This window comes from Crinia signifera, chromosome 12, assembly GCF_055691185.1.
Source record: "Crinia signifera chromosome 12, ASM5569118v1, whole genome shotgun sequence".
Lineage (NCBI taxonomy): Eukaryota > Metazoa > Chordata > Amphibia > Anura > Myobatrachidae > Crinia > Crinia signifera.
The window spans coordinates 84,063,149-84,081,980 of record NC_139228.1 but is presented as its reverse complement, the minus strand read 5'-3'; the positions used below and the strand labels follow the sequence as shown (position 1 = coordinate 84,081,980).

The 18,832-nt window shown below is 46.8% G+C and overlaps 1 protein-coding gene across 12 annotated transcripts in view; it reads right to left on the bottom strand.

Moving 5' to 3' along the window:
- Positions 1 to 18,832, bottom strand: part of MTA1 (metastasis associated 1) — a 180,755-nt gene that overhangs the window by 136,006 nt on the left and 25,917 nt on the right. For all 12 annotated transcript variants that reach the window (XR_014466106.1, XM_083165822.1, XM_083165824.1 and 9 more), the window contains exon 2: positions 15,718 to 15,785. Coding sequence is in view for 11 of the 12 variants with exons in the window: in XM_083165822.1 (XP_083021948.1) it covers positions 15,718 to 15,785 (68 nt within the window). In the remaining variant the exon portion in view is untranslated. The remainder of the gene's footprint in view (positions 1 to 15,717; positions 15,786 to 18,832) is intronic.

The window sequence follows — 18,832 nt, the reverse complement described above, 5'->3', positions numbered from 1 at the left end:
GGCGCACGGTCCTGGGCGGTGAATGCCGCAAACAGAGAGCCGGACAGGGGAGGCAGCGGGAGCACTGTCCTGGGCGGTGAATGCCGCAAACAGAGAGCCGGACAGGGGAGGCAGCGGGCGCACTGTCCTGGGTGGTGAATGCCGCAAGCAGACAGCCGGACAGGGGAGGCAGCAGGCGCACTGGTCTGTGCGGTGAACGCCGCCGCAAGGGGATCAGAGCTCGGGTAGTGTAGGGGAAGCAGAGCACATAGAAATGAATGGACAGCCAGTGATTGGCTGAGAGCTCTCTATGTCCACCCGCTGCTGCCCGGCTTCCCCTAAGCTACCCGGTCTCTGGTCCCCTTGCGGCATTCACCGCCCGGACCAGTGTGCCCGCTGCCTCCCCTGCCCGGCTCTCGGCATTCACCGCCCAGGAAAGTGCGCCCACTGCCTCTCCAGCCCGGCTCCCTGCTTGCAGCCCCCCTGCCCCGCTCGGCTCCCTCCGCCTGCAGCTCCCCGGGGACTGCTTGTGATAAATGCCAAATTGTGTGTGACCCCCCCGGGCAGTTGTCCGTATCTTTAGGTCCGACTTTTCCTTCAGACAAGTCAGCCTAATGTATGGGGGCCTTAGGATTGTGTGGAAACAATCTCATTCCCACTTTACCTGGAGTGATATGGATGACGATACCACTGTTTAATGCCTCTTTCAGGGAACGGTTATCGTTATCTGCAGGGATTGTCTGTTGTACAGCTATATTCAGATAATATGAGTTTTATGTCCCCAACAAGGCTTTCTTTAGATACTTCCAGCTCCGACATGCTGGTACAGTCTCAGTTTGGTAGGATTACCCCTCCCCGGTCAAAACAATGATCATAAACTTAGGCCAGACTAAGCAAATTTCCAATATCTACACTATGCTAAACTCAAACCTACTGGGAATCTGATCTTGGCGCCATAGAAGAGGACCAAATATCGGGCTCTGTGAAATTTATTATCTCTTGTATTAAATATCAACAAGTGTTTTTCTATATTCTCCACCGATCATATCGCACAACTCTCACTTCACAGGGCAGGTCCGATATCAGATACTAATTGCCCTAGGTGCGGGACTGCCGATGTGGATTTCTGCCACATGATTTGGTCCTGCCCCACAATACTGGCCTTCTGGACAGAGGTCTGTACCGACATGGTTATTACAGAGCCTTCTCTTCCACCAGTCACCTGCCCTATGTATGTTCGGTCTTGACATTGAGGAGACTCATTCCCCTACGGTGTATAAATAGGTCTTGTGCCTCACTACCCTAGCTAAGGTAATTATTGCACACAACTGGTCTCCTACATCTCAGAGCACACGTCATTGGTGTGCTCTGGTCAATGATGTATCGGGTCATGAGAATTTTTTTCACCGATCACACTGTACCCTTGCACATTACCATATTAAGTGGGATCGATGGAATGACTCCATTTTCGCACCCAGCCCACCCACATAGCGATTCTACTGCAATCAAACCTTTTAATTGTAATCCTATTATAACAGACTCTCCGGTCTATCGGCAAGCCTTTTCTCATTGTTTTTTATGTGTGAATGCTATTGCTGTGCCCATATACCTTTTATAATTACACAAATGGTCATATGGAACCTTCTTAATGATCCGTACGTCGTGATAAAAACACCACACGTGTATTGCTACATTACTTCTTTTCCTTTTTTATTTTTTTATTTGTACAACTTGTATAAACCAGAGACACATGATAATGTTCTTTCTTTATGTATGTCACTGTTCTTGTAATTTCTTTGTACTGCAATCATATAATTGATAAAAAAACGACACAATTAAAGAATAAGAGACAGGGGGAGCATGCATACACACTGATCAATTCGCGCAATATCCCTGTCAGTCTGCTCCTCCGGATCGCTTAGTGTGGATCCGGCTTGTGTCAAACATTCCACAAGTCACAAAGCAGGATACTACTGGTGATGTGCCATTTAGCATCACGGCGAGGATCAGCTGTGCAGTTATAGATCATTACCATAGGCTTTATACTGCCATTTTCCTGCACACAACTGTTCACATGTTCATTCAAATATTGCCAAGGCCAAAAAGCTGCTCAATGGTCAAATCTGGCATGGTGCTGTAGTTCAACAAAGATACGTTTTTTGGCTATGTTTGAATTGCATCAGGGCCATGGAAGGTCCATATGGCGGCCACTAACTAGGCCGTGAGTCTCTGAAAAATAATTTTATAAGCAAATTGACTCAGGACATCTCCAAGTTAAGAAAACTGCACTGCAAGCGAAGCAAGCCATGCAAGGGGACGCGATACACCAATATAGAGTCTGCGTAAATGTACAAATTGACCAAAAAACAAACTCATGAAAAATGAACATCGACCTTTTCATGTGCAGATCAACAGTTATGTGGTTGGCCCTTTATATAGCAAAACTTTACATGTATTGTGTTTTCTATCTAGACATTTAGACCATTTCAGCCACATCCACTTCTAATAGCTGCGTGTCCTAAGAAAGAAGAAAATGCATGAAATAGAATAGTGTGAGAATCGGAACTTTACACATTTATATTTAAGTGGCAAATTTGGGAAAACTTGCCCAAAACCTCTCACTTTCTGCTTCTCACACCCTTACCGTTGGCCTAATATTTTTATAATTATGATGCAACTCTACAATCTCCAGCTGTAAACAGGCAGGCCCCAAGTCAGTGACGGCTAACCTTGACCCTCCAGCTGTTGCTGAACTACACATCACAGCATGCCCTGCTACAGTTTTTCTATATGGCTATGCTAAAACTGATGCAGGGCATGCTGGGATGTGTAGTTCAAGTTTAGCCAGTAATGCCCTAAGTAATATTTTGGTGTTGTGGAAAGGTCTAGGATCAACAACAGCTTGGTAGTAACGCTCAAAGACCAACATAAGGTGTTCTGTCCTCAGGTGCAACCCTCACTAGTGAGTCACACTGCCTCCAGAACCGGGATCAGCACAAGAAGAGTTTGGTTGGACCTACAGGAAAACATCCCATGCAGCTACACCAAGCTCAGATCACAATGCCAAACATTGGCTGGAGCGGTGTACAGCCTGGGGCACCGGGGAACCATTCCCAGGAGGGAGGAATCATGCTCGACAATGATATACATGACCAGCAACAATTCTCAGTCAGGTATTGGAATATAAACAATACAGAATGGGCATTATATGGGTCTATCCCCTCTCAATTACACCCACAAAAGCCATCAACATAACACACTATGGGTTCATGCTTCTTACACAAAATACTGACCCCTATGGAATTGCAATGTTATTATGGGTAAATCATTAGGTTGACATTAAATTGTCAACAGGATTTTTTTTTTTGTATTAAATACAAAAAAAAAAAAAATTTAAAACCACTATCATTACCCTGGTGCCATGTGTCAGGCAGTAAATAAAGCAAAAACATGTTGACCATTTAAGTTTCAAACCACTGTCAATCCACTCAAATCAAGCGCCAACAATTGTTCCACGATCAATGGTCGTTGGATTCCGTTTCTTCCCTATTCTGGGGACTCTGTAAACAAAGGACCTTCTTGACCATGTCGGCATTTCTTTATGCACAGTTGATGCCACATTCAATAGCCAATTAGAGATTTACATGATCAGGTGTAGCTACATGTATACATTTACTGTATATATATCTAACATCAATCTTACACCACTTCATTGTAGCACGATCAAATTCAATTCAGTGGATATCGTTATAGCACCACTTCTGCAACATCCATAACAAAAATATGTATATAAAAAAAATCTGGTATATCATAGAGATAGCAGGACCTACATAGATACATATACATAGCGATAAGCGTGCGTTTAGCTCGGCGCCAAGAGCCTCTCTCGCATACAGCTGCAACAGTGATACTTTTGTGTTAACACTTTATTGACAACCAAGTGACAAAGCACTCCCTTAGGTGGCTATGGCAGTGCACTATCCAGAGGCATCACCGGATGTGGCACACCAGATACACACTCTGCATCAACACCCCCGCACGACAGCCAAAAGGGTGTGTGGCCTAATTGAAAGGGGCGTGGCCTCCTGGAGACAACAGTTTACATCACACCAGGGATGTTCCAGCATACTGGTCAAAGCGGTTTGCGGTGCTGGCTCTTTGTGTGCAACAGGAGCCAAATGCTGCAGGAGAATATTACACTGCAGCACCCGGCTCCTATAACTGCAGAAGAGCCGGCCTGTTGGCGTCACCCTTTTGAGGTGTAAGTCAAAGGCCTGTATGTTTGTAAAGCAAAGCCACCATTTGTACGCATAGGAAGCCTGTAAGTTTACAGATAACAGCTGATTGGCAATCACTCATTCATCTGCCCCTGTATTAGACATTTCACAAACCCCAATACTCTATATTACTGGTCCACTAACCATTACACAGCACGCTGATCACTACACAGCACAGAGTGCGGTTACATTTCCTCTAGGTTTAAGTTCTGGCACCATCCACCAGCAGCTCCGACAATAGAGGCCGATCTATTTGGCTACAACTTGCAATCCAGAGGTTAAGAACCAACTCGCAACAAAATAAATAAAACAAACAGCCGCCTGTACAACCAGACAGGTACTATAAATGTTTTTACCGTAATGATGAAACAAAGAGGATGCTTCTTCCCTGCAGCAATGTAATATACAGCGGATACAGTAATAATATAATATTTACTGTTTACTTATTACATTCTTATAGCTAGATTACATTGTTGCAGAATTAACTGCAACTTTGTAAGCACCGACATCTTCATTACAGTGCCAGGCTAGTAAAGTGTGCCAAGCGTATGGGAGTCATGCGAAGGGAAGCAGTGGACAAATACGTTGTCCATATAGACATTTGGGACAAAACAAAAAAAGAGCGAAAAACCGGAGCACCTGGAGGAAACCCACGCAAGCACGGTGAGAATATACAAACTCCACACAGAGCCATGGTGGGAATCAAACCCATGACCTCAGTGCTGTGAGGCAGTAATGCTAACCACTACACCATCCGTACTGCCCGTATATATAACACATGACCTCAGCGCTGTGAGGCAGTAATGCTAACCATTACACCATCCGTACTGCCCCGTATATATAACACATGGTGGGGATAGAACCAATGACCTCAGCGCTGTGAGGCAGTAATGCTAACCATTACACCGTCCGTACTGCCCCGTATATATAACACATGGTGGGGATAGAACCCATGACCTCAGTGCTGTGAGGCAGTAATGTAACCACTACACCATCCGTACTGCCTCGTATATATATAACACATGGTGGGGATAGAACCCATGACCTCAGCGCTGTGAGGCAGTAATGTAACCATTACATCGTCCGTACTGCCCCGTATATATAACACATAGTGGGGATAGAACCCATGACCTCAGCGCTGTGAGGCAGTAATGCTAACCATTACACCGTCTGTACTGCCCCGTATAACACATGGTGGGGATAGAACCCATGACCTCAGTTGCTGTGAGGCAGTAATGCTAACCACTACACCATCCGTACTAATGAATGTCGACGTTCCTGTGGCGGAGCCAATGATCACAACCCATTCCTGGTTTTAATTCTATCCATGCTTGGCCCCGGGCAACTTAATTAGTACCTTAGTCAATAGGATTTAACCATCTCTGCGGAGCCATCGATATCTTATAAACCACATCTGTTAGTGCCCCTTGAAGACAGACTTTGGGAACCACTTTTATACATCACACTAATGCTGTGTACACACGGGGTAATATGATTGCTGGGGATATATTGCTAGCAATATATCCCCAGCAATCATATTGCTCAGTGTCCTTTTCATCAGCGATGAAAAGGAGACACTGCTATGGCGATTTTACATGAAATTGCACCCGTGGTTACTCACCTTAAGGCTGCTAATGACATCACACTTGTGCTTCAGCAGGATATCCTTAAAACCTGTACTGGTATGAAACCACTGGCGTACCCAATTTATTAAATGGTCACTGGTTGGAAAATGGAATACTTAGAGGAAAGGTTTCACAAGAGAATACTCACACTAAGGGTAAGCGCTAAATGACAACGTTTTTCAATGCGCTGGAAAAAAAAAAAAGTGTTTAAAAGCCACAAGAACCCTTCATTTTAGGGCGAGAGAAGGACCATTTGCACAATGGATTGCGACCATAGCAAAATCCCAAAGACAAAATGGAAAAGTCTCACATGCGCTTAGAGTCCAAATAATGTTTCAAAATCCTCCACGTCATTCAGGGTTCCACCTCTTTTCTCTCCCACGATCAAATATGGGGGGGGGGGGACAAACAGTGGGATGGAAGTCAAAAACCGTGGATTTTCAATATATTATTCTCCCTTTTGGTGAAGGACAATAATGGAAAAGGGTGTTTCCCAAAGATTCCAAAAGGTACCAGAATTTCTTATGGGGTCACCTCACTCGTGCATATAGGTGGAAGGCGCTCACATGTATGCTTACATAGGGTAGGTGTTTTGTACTCCCATAAAAGGTATCTTTTCATATATAGTACTCTAGATTCCAAATTAAAAGCAGAACTCCTTTATTCCAAATTAAAACCCCAGTGGGACAGAAATAAATACCAGACAGTCTTTGTACCAATATCAGATGTGACCCGGGTAAATATATGGTATTTCACACTGTAGGTAAATTCTCCACAATCCACTGGGTAACAATGATTAGACACTATGTTCAGTTTCTACGCGTTTCGGCACGCTGCGGTGCCTTTTTCAAGAAGTGTGTTTCATATGTCTGGATATACCAAGCGTGAGGGTCTGCTTGCACAGCACCCTTCTCACGTGTTCTCCTTTTTTTCTCAAACCTGGAGAACACTTGAGAAGGGTGCTGTGCAACAGATCTGGTGGAAAGGGCCTTCAACGCTGGAGGAAGGGACAACCCAGCCGATGCATAGGACTGTTGTATCGTGCATCGAATCCACCGGGCTATGGTCCTTGTAGATGCAGGAGAGCCCTTCTTTTGCGCATCAAACAATACAAACAAACTATCCGACTTCCGGATTCTAGCCGTACGTTTAACATACGCCTTGAGGGTATGTACCACATCTAAAGAGAGAGAGGGATATCAGGATGTACCGCGCTGGAAGGAACCACAATAGGTTGGTTCAGGTGGAATGCGGACACAACCTTTGGCAGAAACTGCGGCCTGGTCCTGAGCTCTGCCCGATCCTCGTGGAATACCAGGTAAGGGCTTTTACAAGACAATGCCCCAAGCTCAGACACCCGCCTGGCTGAGGCGAAGGCCAGCAGGACAACAGTCTTCCAAGTAAGATGTTTCAACTCCGATTGTTCCAAAGGAAAGGAACCAAGAGGACTTAAGGAAGGTGAGGACCACATCCAAGTCCCAAGGCGCGGTGGGTGGTACAAAGGGAGGCTGAATCCTCAGCACCCCTTGCAGGAAGGTGTGGACCTCTGGCAACAGCGCCAGTTTCTTCTGAAAAAATACTGACAGAGCCGAGATCTGTACCTTCAAGGACCTCAACCGGAGGCCCAAGTCCAAACCGGCTTGAAGGAATCTTAACAGATTGTTAAGACGAAATACAGCTGGTGGCAAAGCATTTTTCTCACACCAGGCTATGTACTTCTTCCATATCACATGGTAGTGAGAAGCCGTGACTGGTTTCCTGGCACACGTCATGGTTGTAATTACAGAGGGATTTAGTCCCTTGAGGCCTAATATCTGCCCCTCAACCTCCAGGCCGTTAAACGCAGCCGCGGTAAGCCCTGAAAGACAAATGGTCCCTGGAGGAGAAAATCTTTTTAGAGAAAGACGCCATGGGTCTTCTACCTGCATGGCCTGAATGTCCCCGTACCAGGCCCTTCGAGGCCAGTCTGGAGCCACTAGAATGGCTTCTGCTCTCTGGTGTCGAATCCTCTTTAGCACCCGTGCCAGCAACGGGAGCGGTGGGAACAGGTACACCAGCTGAAAATCCCACGTCCAAGTCAGGGCATCTACTGCTGTTGCCCCTGGATCCCTGGTCCGGGCACAGTACCTGTCCAGCTTGTGGTTCAACCGTGAGGCCATAAGGTCGATCTGAGGGAGCCCCCAAAGATCTACCAGGTCCTGGAACACCTGAGGGTGAAGTCCCCACTCCCTGGGGTGGAGATTGTGACGGCTGAGGAAATCCGCCTCCCAGTTGTCGACTCCTGGTATAAAGATGGCCGACAGGGCTTTTACATGGCGTTCCCCCCAGGAGAATATCCTGGTGGTTTCCCTCATACAGGGCATGCTCTTTGTCCCTCCTTGGCGGTTGATGTAGGCAACCGTAGTTGCATTGTCCGACTGGACTTGTACCGCCCTGCCCTGCAGCATAGGCTCCACCTGTAATAAGGCATAGTGAACAGCCCTCAGTTCGAGGTTGTTTATATGCAGCATGGATTCCATCGGAGACCAACGGCCTTGCAGGCGGACTCCCTGTATCACGGCTCCCCAGCCTCTGACACTGGCATCTGTGGTAATCAGAAGCCAGTCCTGTATCTGGAAGCAGCGACCCGCCAATAGATTTGGCGAATCTAGCCACCACTGCAGGGAGAGTTTGGTCTGCGCAGACAGGCGAATCCTCCTGTGCATTTGCCGGGGGGATCCTGACCATTTCGTGAGGATATCCAGCTGAAAAGTCATGGAGTGGAACCTGGCATACTGGATGGCTTCGAATGAAGCAACCATCTTGCCCAAGAGCCTCAGGCAGAGGTGCACCGAGACCCAAGGGTTTGATAGGACCTCTCTTACCAATTCCTGTAAAGCTGAAGCCACCTTCTGCTCCATCGTGTCCAGAGTCATACCCAGGAACACCATTCTCCGGCTCGGGAGCAACGAGGATTTTGGTATGTTTAAAATCCACCCGTGGTCTCTCAACACCTGCATAGTCAGATTTAACGCGCTTCTCAGGGCCTCCTCCGATCCTGCCTTGATCAGCAGATCGTCCAGGTAGGGTATGACATTCACCCGCTGGAGCCTGAGAAGGACCATCATTTCTGCCATGAGCTTGGTAAAGACGCGCGGGGCAGTTGACAGCCCGAAGGGTAGCGCCTGAAACTGGTAATGGCTGTTTTCCACCGCAAATCTTAGAAAGACTTGATGGGGAGGCCAAATTGGGACGTGTAAATAGGCGTCCTTGACGTCTACAGAGGCCAGAAATTCCCCTTTTTCCAGGGAGGCAATCACCGACCTGAGTGACTCCATTTTGAATTTAAACACCTGCAGAAAGGGGTTCAGCGACTTCAGATTCAAAATGGGCCTTACTGAACCGTCCGGTTTGGGGACAAGGAACAGGTTTGAATAGTAACCCTGGCCTTGCTCCTGTATTGGTACAGGTAGGATCACTTTGGACAGGAGGAGCTTGTGAATTGCTCCCTGAAGGAGCAACTGATCCTCCACTGAGGCTGGGAGGGCCGACTTGAAGTAGCGTCGAGGAGGGGGCCTGGCAAACTCCAGCCTGTAACCTAGCAAAATAAGACTCCTGGCCCAGGAATCTAGGCATGAGGCGTCCCACACCTTGCTGAAGTGTAACAGCCGGGCCCCCACCTCGAGACAGTCTCGTGGTGGGTGCACCCAGTCATGCTGCCGGCTTTGAAGTGGCAGGGGCGGTGGAACGGTCCTGATGACCTGAGGGGTTTGGCTTCCTGAATTTCCCTCTAGTGCCTCTGCTAGCATTAGAGGCGTCTCTGACCTTAGGGCGGAACTTGGACCCACGAAAGGACTGCTGGGAGGGACCAGTGAAAAGGCGTTTTGCCGGAGTGGGTGCTGATGGGAGGAACGTGGATTTCCCTGCAGTAGCCTTAGAAATCCAGTCGTCCAGCTCACTACCAAAGAGCCTCTCCCCTGTGAAAGGTATGCTTTCCACACTCTTCTTGGAATCAACATCAGCCACCCACTGGCGCAACCACAGAGCCCGCCTAGCCGACACGGCCATTGCAGAATTCCGCGTGTTTATAGCGCCCAATTCCTTCTGTGCCTCACAAAGCACCCGTGTCGGGTCCTGAATGTGACGCAGGTTTTCACCTATCTGAGCCACGGACATGTCCCCCAACAAACCCTCTTGGATCTGCGTGGACCAAGTATAAATGGCCTTAGCCATCCAGCAACTGGCTGATACCGGGCGTTGTGAAGACCCACTGGCCGTTACCATAGACTTAAGTGTTGCTTCAAGTCTCCTATCTGCACCATCCTTGAGGGTAGACACCCCAGGAACTGGTAACAGCACCTTCTTTGAAAGGCGGGAAACAGAGGAATCCACCGCTGGCGGTTCCTCCCACTTCTTCCTACCAACAGGATCAAAGGGATACGCATTTGTGAACCTCTTTGAAAGCTGGAACCTCTTTTCAGGGTTCTGCCAAGCACCTTTAAAAGCACTTTCTAATTCAGCCTGTTCTGGGAAATACACCGGCTGTTTTCTCTGGGTCATGAAAAAGGAATCTCCCTCAGAGGGTTCCTCCATAGGAAGCTCTAACACTTCCCTAATGGCCTTAATTAAAGCCTCAGAACCATGAACTAAAGACTGCTCCTGAACAGTATCCTGTTCATCTACCCCATCTCCCACTTCAAGGATGTCATCATCATCATCATCAGAGTCAGGGGCCATTGCAGTAGCAGGCCGCTTTGGAGGCTGAGCAGGGGGAGGGGTGAGAATATCAACCCTGGCAGACAACATGGCTAATTCCCTTTGCACCCTCTGTGTATTTGCAGAGAGCTGGGAAGCAACAGAGTCCATCAGCGTTTTTATGCTGCTGGCCCAGGCAGGCTCTTGACTATCAGCCTGTGACCCATCCACAAGTTGTGGGGGCACCCCACTGACCTGAGTGGTTACACCACTGGGCTGTGGCAGCATACACGGCTCACAGGTAACCTGTGAAGCTGGAATAAACTTTGTGCTGCACACCATGCATGTTAACTTTTTCACCATGATGAAGCAACAGAACAACCCCAGCAGCGCACACACAACACCCACACCTGATGTGCTATAACTCTACACAGTATAAGTGTAATACACCTCTGTATTAGAGACTATGGTGTGTGTACAAGTGGTTAACTAGCCAGTGGGGTAGACTCAGAGCAATATAAGGAGACCAGTACACCCTAAACCTTAACTCACGGATTTGAGTGAGCTGGTAACGCACAAAACACACAGTGACATGTCATACACAGTGTAATTAACACAGCTAAGCAACGCTGCTGCACTGTTATAACTTGCTGCCTCTGCCGCTGCTGCAAAGGATCAAATCCACCACGCCGCTGAGGAGCTGTAAAGGCGACCTCTGGATGCGTGAATAAGCAGAAAGAAGAGACAGGGCGCGCCCAGCAGAGCCTGGTACCGCTCTGAGCGAAGCCCCACCCCCTTTACACGGAGCTGGCGCTTCCAGTATATTTAAACTGGCATAAGCGCTTTTCACATAAAAATGCTTAAAAAACGCCCTGGTGGTCCAGCGGCATCACCCTATGCCAGTGTGATGAGGGGGGAGGGGGGGGTCGCGCGGTCCCTGCGAGAGGGCCGCCGCCATCTTGCCACACGGAACGGTTTGGGGTGTCCCCTTGTGGGACCCCCAACCTGTACTCACCACAGACGTCTTCGGACCAGTCAGGGGGTGTGCGGCAACTGGGGGACCTGCTTGCTACAGCGCAATGCTGTGCGGTGACAGGCCCCACTCAGGACAGATTATCCTGCAGCAGGGTCAGCTCTGCACCTTAAGATGTCGGGGACTGACCCTACCCCTGACACCCTCGAAGTAGGACAGCTGCCTGGTCAAAGCAGCGCCCCAAAATAATAAACTAAATAAAATTTGAAGAAAAAGTCTGGAGCATCCAGAAAGCACTGCCTCTCCTGAGGCACATTTTTCTAAACTGACTAGTGGAGGAGGGGGCGTGGCTTGACCTACTAACTGTGCGGACGTGTGCGCTCCGGGCTCCGTAACTATCCTGCTAAATCTCCTGTCCCGGAGGCCACGAACACCCTGCCCCTGACCACTCACCCTCCGTAAGCCTCCCTGATCCTCCTGGGACACCTGCGGCACTGCTGTTTGCTGCGTACGGGGAGAGGTGGCTGTTTGAGCCTGTGGCGTCTCGCGCTGCGGGCGCCATCTTGGAGCCTTCAATCATGGACCTCGGCGGGTCCTCCTGCAGTCTTCTCTGCCAGGTGAGGTGGTGGTCCGGGAGCCGGGCGCGCTGTTGCTGAGATCCTCCTGCCCGTCTGGTGATGCCAGCGGTGAGCTGCGGGGACGCGGCACCGCTGAGACTCTATCCTGTTGCTGGGGTGTGTGGAGGGATCGCTGCCTGCCGCCATCTTGGCCCTCTGAGACGGGGAGCTGCGGTCTCTGACCTGCCGCACGGCTTCTAGGCGGGGAGACGGAGGTTGGACCCGGCTGAAAATTTACTCCTGCTGCCACCCTCTACTGACATCCTGCCCAGCTGTGTCCATTGTCCCAGCTCTTGATACATATCCTGGACTTTGATATCCGTGCATATTTCCTCCTGCTGCAGACCATTTGCGGTGCCTTGCATACTGGTGCTTCTGCTAATACACCTTTGGACAGGTACTGTGTTACATTTACTTGCTCTGAGTCGGGCTTCCTGGAAACAGTTTTTTTTTTTTTTTTTTAACTCAGGCTACAGATTGAGCCTGCTGCCAGTGCTCTTCACTATACATCCTATATATTGTTTTGTGGTGCTCTAACAGTTCCATTGGATCTCACTGTGTACCACCTGTAGCACTGAACACTTTCCTTTTGACTACACCAGAGGCACTATCCTATCTACCAGGTGGTGTGCTAGCCACCACCATCTCGCCACTATACTTGGTGTGGGTGCAACCTACAATACACAATGTCAATATCTTTGCAGCACATACTCGAGGCCATTAATGCCTCTACCCAACGACTTCTGCATGCATTTGATCCGATGGAGAACCCTTCTGTATATCCTGCAACCTTGATCTGCACTATTTCCACGCCTCAGCAGCCTAAGGGACTATCACATCAAATAGAGCACTCCTTTATTACTCCCGACTCGACTGATGAAGGTGATGTTCATCCAGCTGCAGCAGAGATTGTGTACTTACAGATCTATGCACCTGGCTCTCTATCCTGCTCATATGTGTTTCCAAGACTCGATCGAATAGCCTCAGTCTTTTTGCCCTGGCAGCTACAGTCTTACTGTGGGGATATTTGGATTCCCCGATTCGCAGTACCTACATGTATGAAACAAGTTGACACCTGGCCGGACTAAATGACATTGCGGTGTATGTCTGCCAAATCTAAAACAATGTCTAAATTCTGTCTGCCCAATATTTCTATATTTTGTGCTTTGCTTACTGCATAGTCTTACTTTATTTAATATATATTTTTTTATTTTGTGTCCTATCCGAAGTGCTCAGAGGAGTTGTTCTTAGGTCTCACAATGATTCAACTCTGCTTATATTGCCCCTACTAGTCATTCGTTTTATTATCCGCTACATGGGGTGGGGGGAAGGGGGGGGGGGGGGGTTAGATAGGTTTGTGTGGGGAGGGAGGATGGGAGTGAGGGGGAAATTAGGACTTTAGGCTAGGTAGCTATTGAAAGCTACAGGCCACTACTTTACCCCTTTTTAGAGTTAGTTGTAGTTAGCTGGGAGGGCAGGTTACTTATGGGATCCAGGTATACCTAGGTTGGGGGTAGGTCATACAGGGTGGGGGGGGTTTTGGGGAGGTTTATTTTGGGTCCTTTGGGGGGGTTGTGGGAAGGGTTGTTTTGGGGTTCTTAGGACTAATTTGTTAGATCTAGTTAGGTTTATATCAGAACTGGTGTGGAGGTTCCGGCAGGAGGTACTCTCCTTGCTAGCTCATTTTGAGCATGACATAATACTACATCTCAGTACTAATCATTACACAAATGCGCTTTTGTATATCCTGTTTTAACGGTTGTCTGGATGGTGCCTTCAGGCAACTATGTTATACTTATGTGGGTGTGGGGAACCATGACCTTTTCATTCTGCACTGTGTTGTAACCCTGTCGTTCTGTATATGCGCAAATCAATGTACGTGCTCATTTGATATGTGCCTATTTTGCCTCTGCCGGACTTTCATGCTAGTAATTTTTGTTTATTTTGGAAAACCAATAAAAAATACTCAATTTAAAAAAAAAAAAACTGACTAGTGGAGGGAGATAGAGGGGAGGAGCCAGTGCACCCACACTGAAAGCTTTAATGTGCCTGTCTCTCCTGCGGAGGATCTCTATCCCCCATAGTATAACCCAGTATCCCATTGGACGGTAGAGAAATCTTATTGGAAGCAAGTATATATGTTTGCATTGTGGGAGGAAACCCACACAAGCACGGGGAGAATATACAAACTCCACACTGTTAGGGCCATGGTGAGAATTGAACCCATGACCTCCGTGCTGTGAGGCAGTAATGCTAACCATTATAATATCTGTACTACCCTTAATTTGTATGGTGAAACTTTTGTACGGTGAAACGTCAGCAGTGTGAAATTTTGCTCGCCCACTAAACAAACCATCAATTCAATTTTATAAGTCAACATTATCCTTCCACCATACTCTTAAACCAATGAGCGTCCCACTCTCTAGACTGAGAGACCATTCTACAGTGCCCATGCCAGTTTTTTAACATCTGTGATCCAGTGACAGCAATGATAATTAGGGTACTCAAAAACCTTCTCTACATCTATGGTAGTCACAGATGAGTTAAACTTGGATTAAATAGTAAAATCACATGGACCTTAATGTACCAATGCACTTCTCACTACTGACCGATCGGTTTTCTGCATTAGGAAACAGGCCTGATTGGATAAGAGGAGAAAGGAGCTATGGTATACTTCGGAATGGATCCCAGAGATAATGCATTAATGAAAACACAAAAAGTGGTAACAGCTAGACAGAGACAGAAAGAAGGAAACCAAAAACATTCAAACATCAGTTGAAAAAAAAAAAAAAAACACAAAGGATAATGAATTCTGGGCTACAACGTAGCATAAGTGAAGAAGTGAGAAGCACATGTAAAGAAACCTTTATAGGTTTGAAAACCTCCGATTACATCGTGAGTAGGGGTACGCCCTTTTTTTTTCAAAAAAAGAAACCTTTATATGTGTTCACCATAATATTAACGTAAGTGAGGTATGCTGTCAAAATTCATTATTTTTGTTCAGCCCCCCCACTTGCCCAAAGAAAGGATAGCATACGATCACAGTTCAATATTAGCCACAATTTATTCTCGCTTTTCTTCGAGCACGTGTGAAAACATTTGATCACCCCATATAGAAGAAAACTTTCACTTGGGTTGGAAAGTTGAGCTCCCTGAGACCGTGCCAAAGAAACCTTCATGAGAGGGATACCACCTCAAACCAACGTGAGTTTCGGTACGCCTTATGGGACCTAATCCATCTTCACATCTGAAATAACACTCATTATAGTGTTCATATTAAGAGACACATACACAGAATTTTAATTATTGTTAATTAGCCCGGTAACCAATATCCGCCTGAGAGTGACCTCATCTCGGTAAAGGAGGAGTCTGAACGTAAAACTTCAAGTATCTTTATTGCACCATTTTTTCTATATCCCAATTTCTCCCAACGTAGCATAAAGGTTCGAAGACCCAAGCAAGCACATTATATTCATTTTCATTTCTTTAAGGCACAGAAGAAAGTGGTAACTTCATAGCATTGACCCTTTACAATCCAGTAAATAATTGACAAATCCAAAAAAAGGACATACCTTGTTAAGTTCTTCTATTCTTCTTATTAGGTAAGGGTTGCTCGAAGAGTTCTCAAAGTAGACATAGTCTGCAAAAGAAATTCAACGGATGTTATTTTCCGCCTCTTACTATCAGGACTGTACAGTACCCAATAACTGGGCCATTATCCTCCTGAAACCTTTCCGATATCAGTGAATGACCACAATGACTGGCAGAAAGCATTACCAGCGGTTCTCAGCAGTTAGAGCAAAGGTCTTCAACCTGTGGCCCTCCAGATGTTGTGGAACTACATACCCCAGCATGCCCTGAGGGGTTTTGGTATGCTCTTTTAGGAAACAATGTGGCAATCCATGCTGGGACATGTAGTTGCACAACATCTGGAGGGCCACAGGTTGAAGACCCATGAGTTAGAGCCTCCGTTTCATAGGTTACGCCATTTCTGAAGACAAAGCTTGGTACTTGTGTAGTTTCACGGCGGCACTGCCCACGGATCGCATCATATGCAAATCGCATGCGATGTAGCACACCCCCAGTATACACTTCAGCCCAAAGCATGGCGAGTGCAGCGTGCCCCGCAAAGGGGAAGCAGATTACTTGATGTGTATTACTTAAAATGTTTTCCGCGTCTGCTTGCCACGCTTCGGACTCGGTGGCTCGCCACACTTTAGAACATCAACTCCACTCAGACATGGATAGTGGGGGTATGAACAGGTCAGGAGGACGCATACCGCTTCAGGCTGATGTGGACAGTGGGGGTGTGCTAAATCACATTGCATGCAAATCGTATGCGATTTGCAGACGGTGCAATCCACGGACAGTGCCGCCGTGAAACTACACAAGTACCCAAAACTTTTACGGTTATCGTTTGCAGAGACCCTGGCAGTATCTGCTTGTATGGGTGCTATGATGTGTTCGGTCTGCAAATCAAGGGTTCAAGCTGCCTACACAAAAATGTCTGTAACATACATAAAAAGTATAGGCCGAAGCCTTCTGGTTGCCATGAGCAACTTTTTTGCTCTTTAGAGGGCTAGATATTTGCCCTTCTTAAGTTGCCTTTGGTTTAAAAATAAAATAATAATAATAATAATAATAATTTTATTTATATAGCGCTCTTTCTCCAATAGGACTCAAGGCGCTTAACCGATAGAATGAATGTAATACAGTACAGGAACAATAAAGTACAGAAAAGCTTTTCCTAAACACTCAAGGGACTGAAGGAAACGCTTGAGTAAATAGGAAAGTCTTGAGTCTGTTTTTGAAGCATTCTAGAGTGGGGGTCTCTCGAACTGTGCGGGGAAGTGAGTTCCATAGAGTCAGAGCCGTGTGGGTAAAAGCTCGACCCCCAGATGAATTACGGGAGATCCTAGGTGCTGCTGAAAGTCCTTCATCTACAGACCGCAGTAATCGGGTGGGACAGTATGGAATCAGAAGCTGCTCCAGGTACCTCGGGCCTTGGTCATGTAGGGCTTTGAGACTCAATAGGTTGGTCTTGAAAATGATTCGCCATTTTCTGGGCAGCCAGTGAAGGGAGTAGAGAATGGGAGTAATGTGGCTAGAGTGGGGCTGTTTAGTTAACAGCCTGGCAGCTATGTTTAGTACCAGTTGTAATCGGTGCAGTTCTTTTGCTGGTAAACCAAGGTAAAGGGCATTGCCGTAATCCAAACGAGATGATACAAATGCATGTATGACTTCTGCCAGATCTTCAGATGGGATTAAGTGTTTGATTCTGGCTATGTTCCTCAGATGAAAGAATGAGGATTGTGGCTGATATCTGATGTTTAAGTGTCAATCCACCATCTAGTACCACACCAATCCAGATTAGAAGGAACAGCGATGGGTATTCAGACATCTGTAGAACCCTCTTCATGGTAAAGTGTGAATAGGACAATTTATAGTCTTACAACCCTACACCTGGAAGACTCAGGTCGGCACATACAGATATCCGGTGCTTCTACCAAGGATGTACGAAAGAAGTCACCACATTAGTGAACCACGTGGGAAATACAAAGCTCTACATTAAATTCACCACAAGCATCAGGGGCACAAGTACAATCATTTCACCTACATAGAGAACATAACACAATCCATAACCTACAGAAAACCAGTCAACTGCAATAACTTCATTCCAGCAAGCAGCACAGCCTCCGTCTATACCAGTGGTGGCCAAGATCTACCAGCAGCTCATGTGTCTCACAGGCAACCTGTGGATCTATAGTAGGAATGAATGCAGTACAGTATGTATGAACATGTGGCAGTTAGGGCCCCAATATATTAGGCCAGTGGTTCTCAACCTCGCTCCACAAGCACCCCCAACAGTGCACATTTTCCAGGTCTCCACACAGAATCACAGGTGAAATAATTAGCTCCAGCGGTGATCTTTTAAAATGTGTAGGAAAAAGCCGTGGCTTGCACGGACCAGAAAATTAGATTGAATTTATGGACCAACTTTTATATACATGGGGATAAAGATATGAGGCATATGTTAGTTGGTGGTGCTCCCAGAGTTATGGATAACCATATACTCTCTTTTTAGGGGCACTGTCTTATACTGTTAAGATTATTAAATTGTATTCATATCGGTACTTATGTATTATCTGGGCTCCCATGATAAATGCACCCCATTTTTTAATACCCCTACTATCCAACTATGCATGGAGTTGATTTTACCCCCTGCGCTGGGTTACCAACAGGGGTGATCCAAGAGCTGAGCCAAAACAGCAGATCCCAGTTTTCTTTCTTCTGGTGCCCCCATATTAGCAGCCCCTTAATCTGTACCCTACTTGTTCTCGTTCACTGCCCTTGAGGCACACGAGCAAGAAAGGGCCATTTGGGACTCCAGGGGTGCACATTTGTTTCCTTGCGCTCTAAACAGCTCAGATACATTTATGTTTGATGGAATGTGCATAATCTAATTGGAAAATGATTATAGGATATTATTAATGAGTAAGAGAAATTTATTATTGTCACCCACCCAATAAAACTCAGCCCTGCTGATCAATGACCCAAGTGGTTCTGAGTAGATCACAGGTGGCACTCATTGACGACATAAGCCGATACATTTATCACACTTTTTTACAAACATTTTCTTGTAGATTTGTTTGTATCAATTGACTTGCAAACTATTGCTCTGGTGCA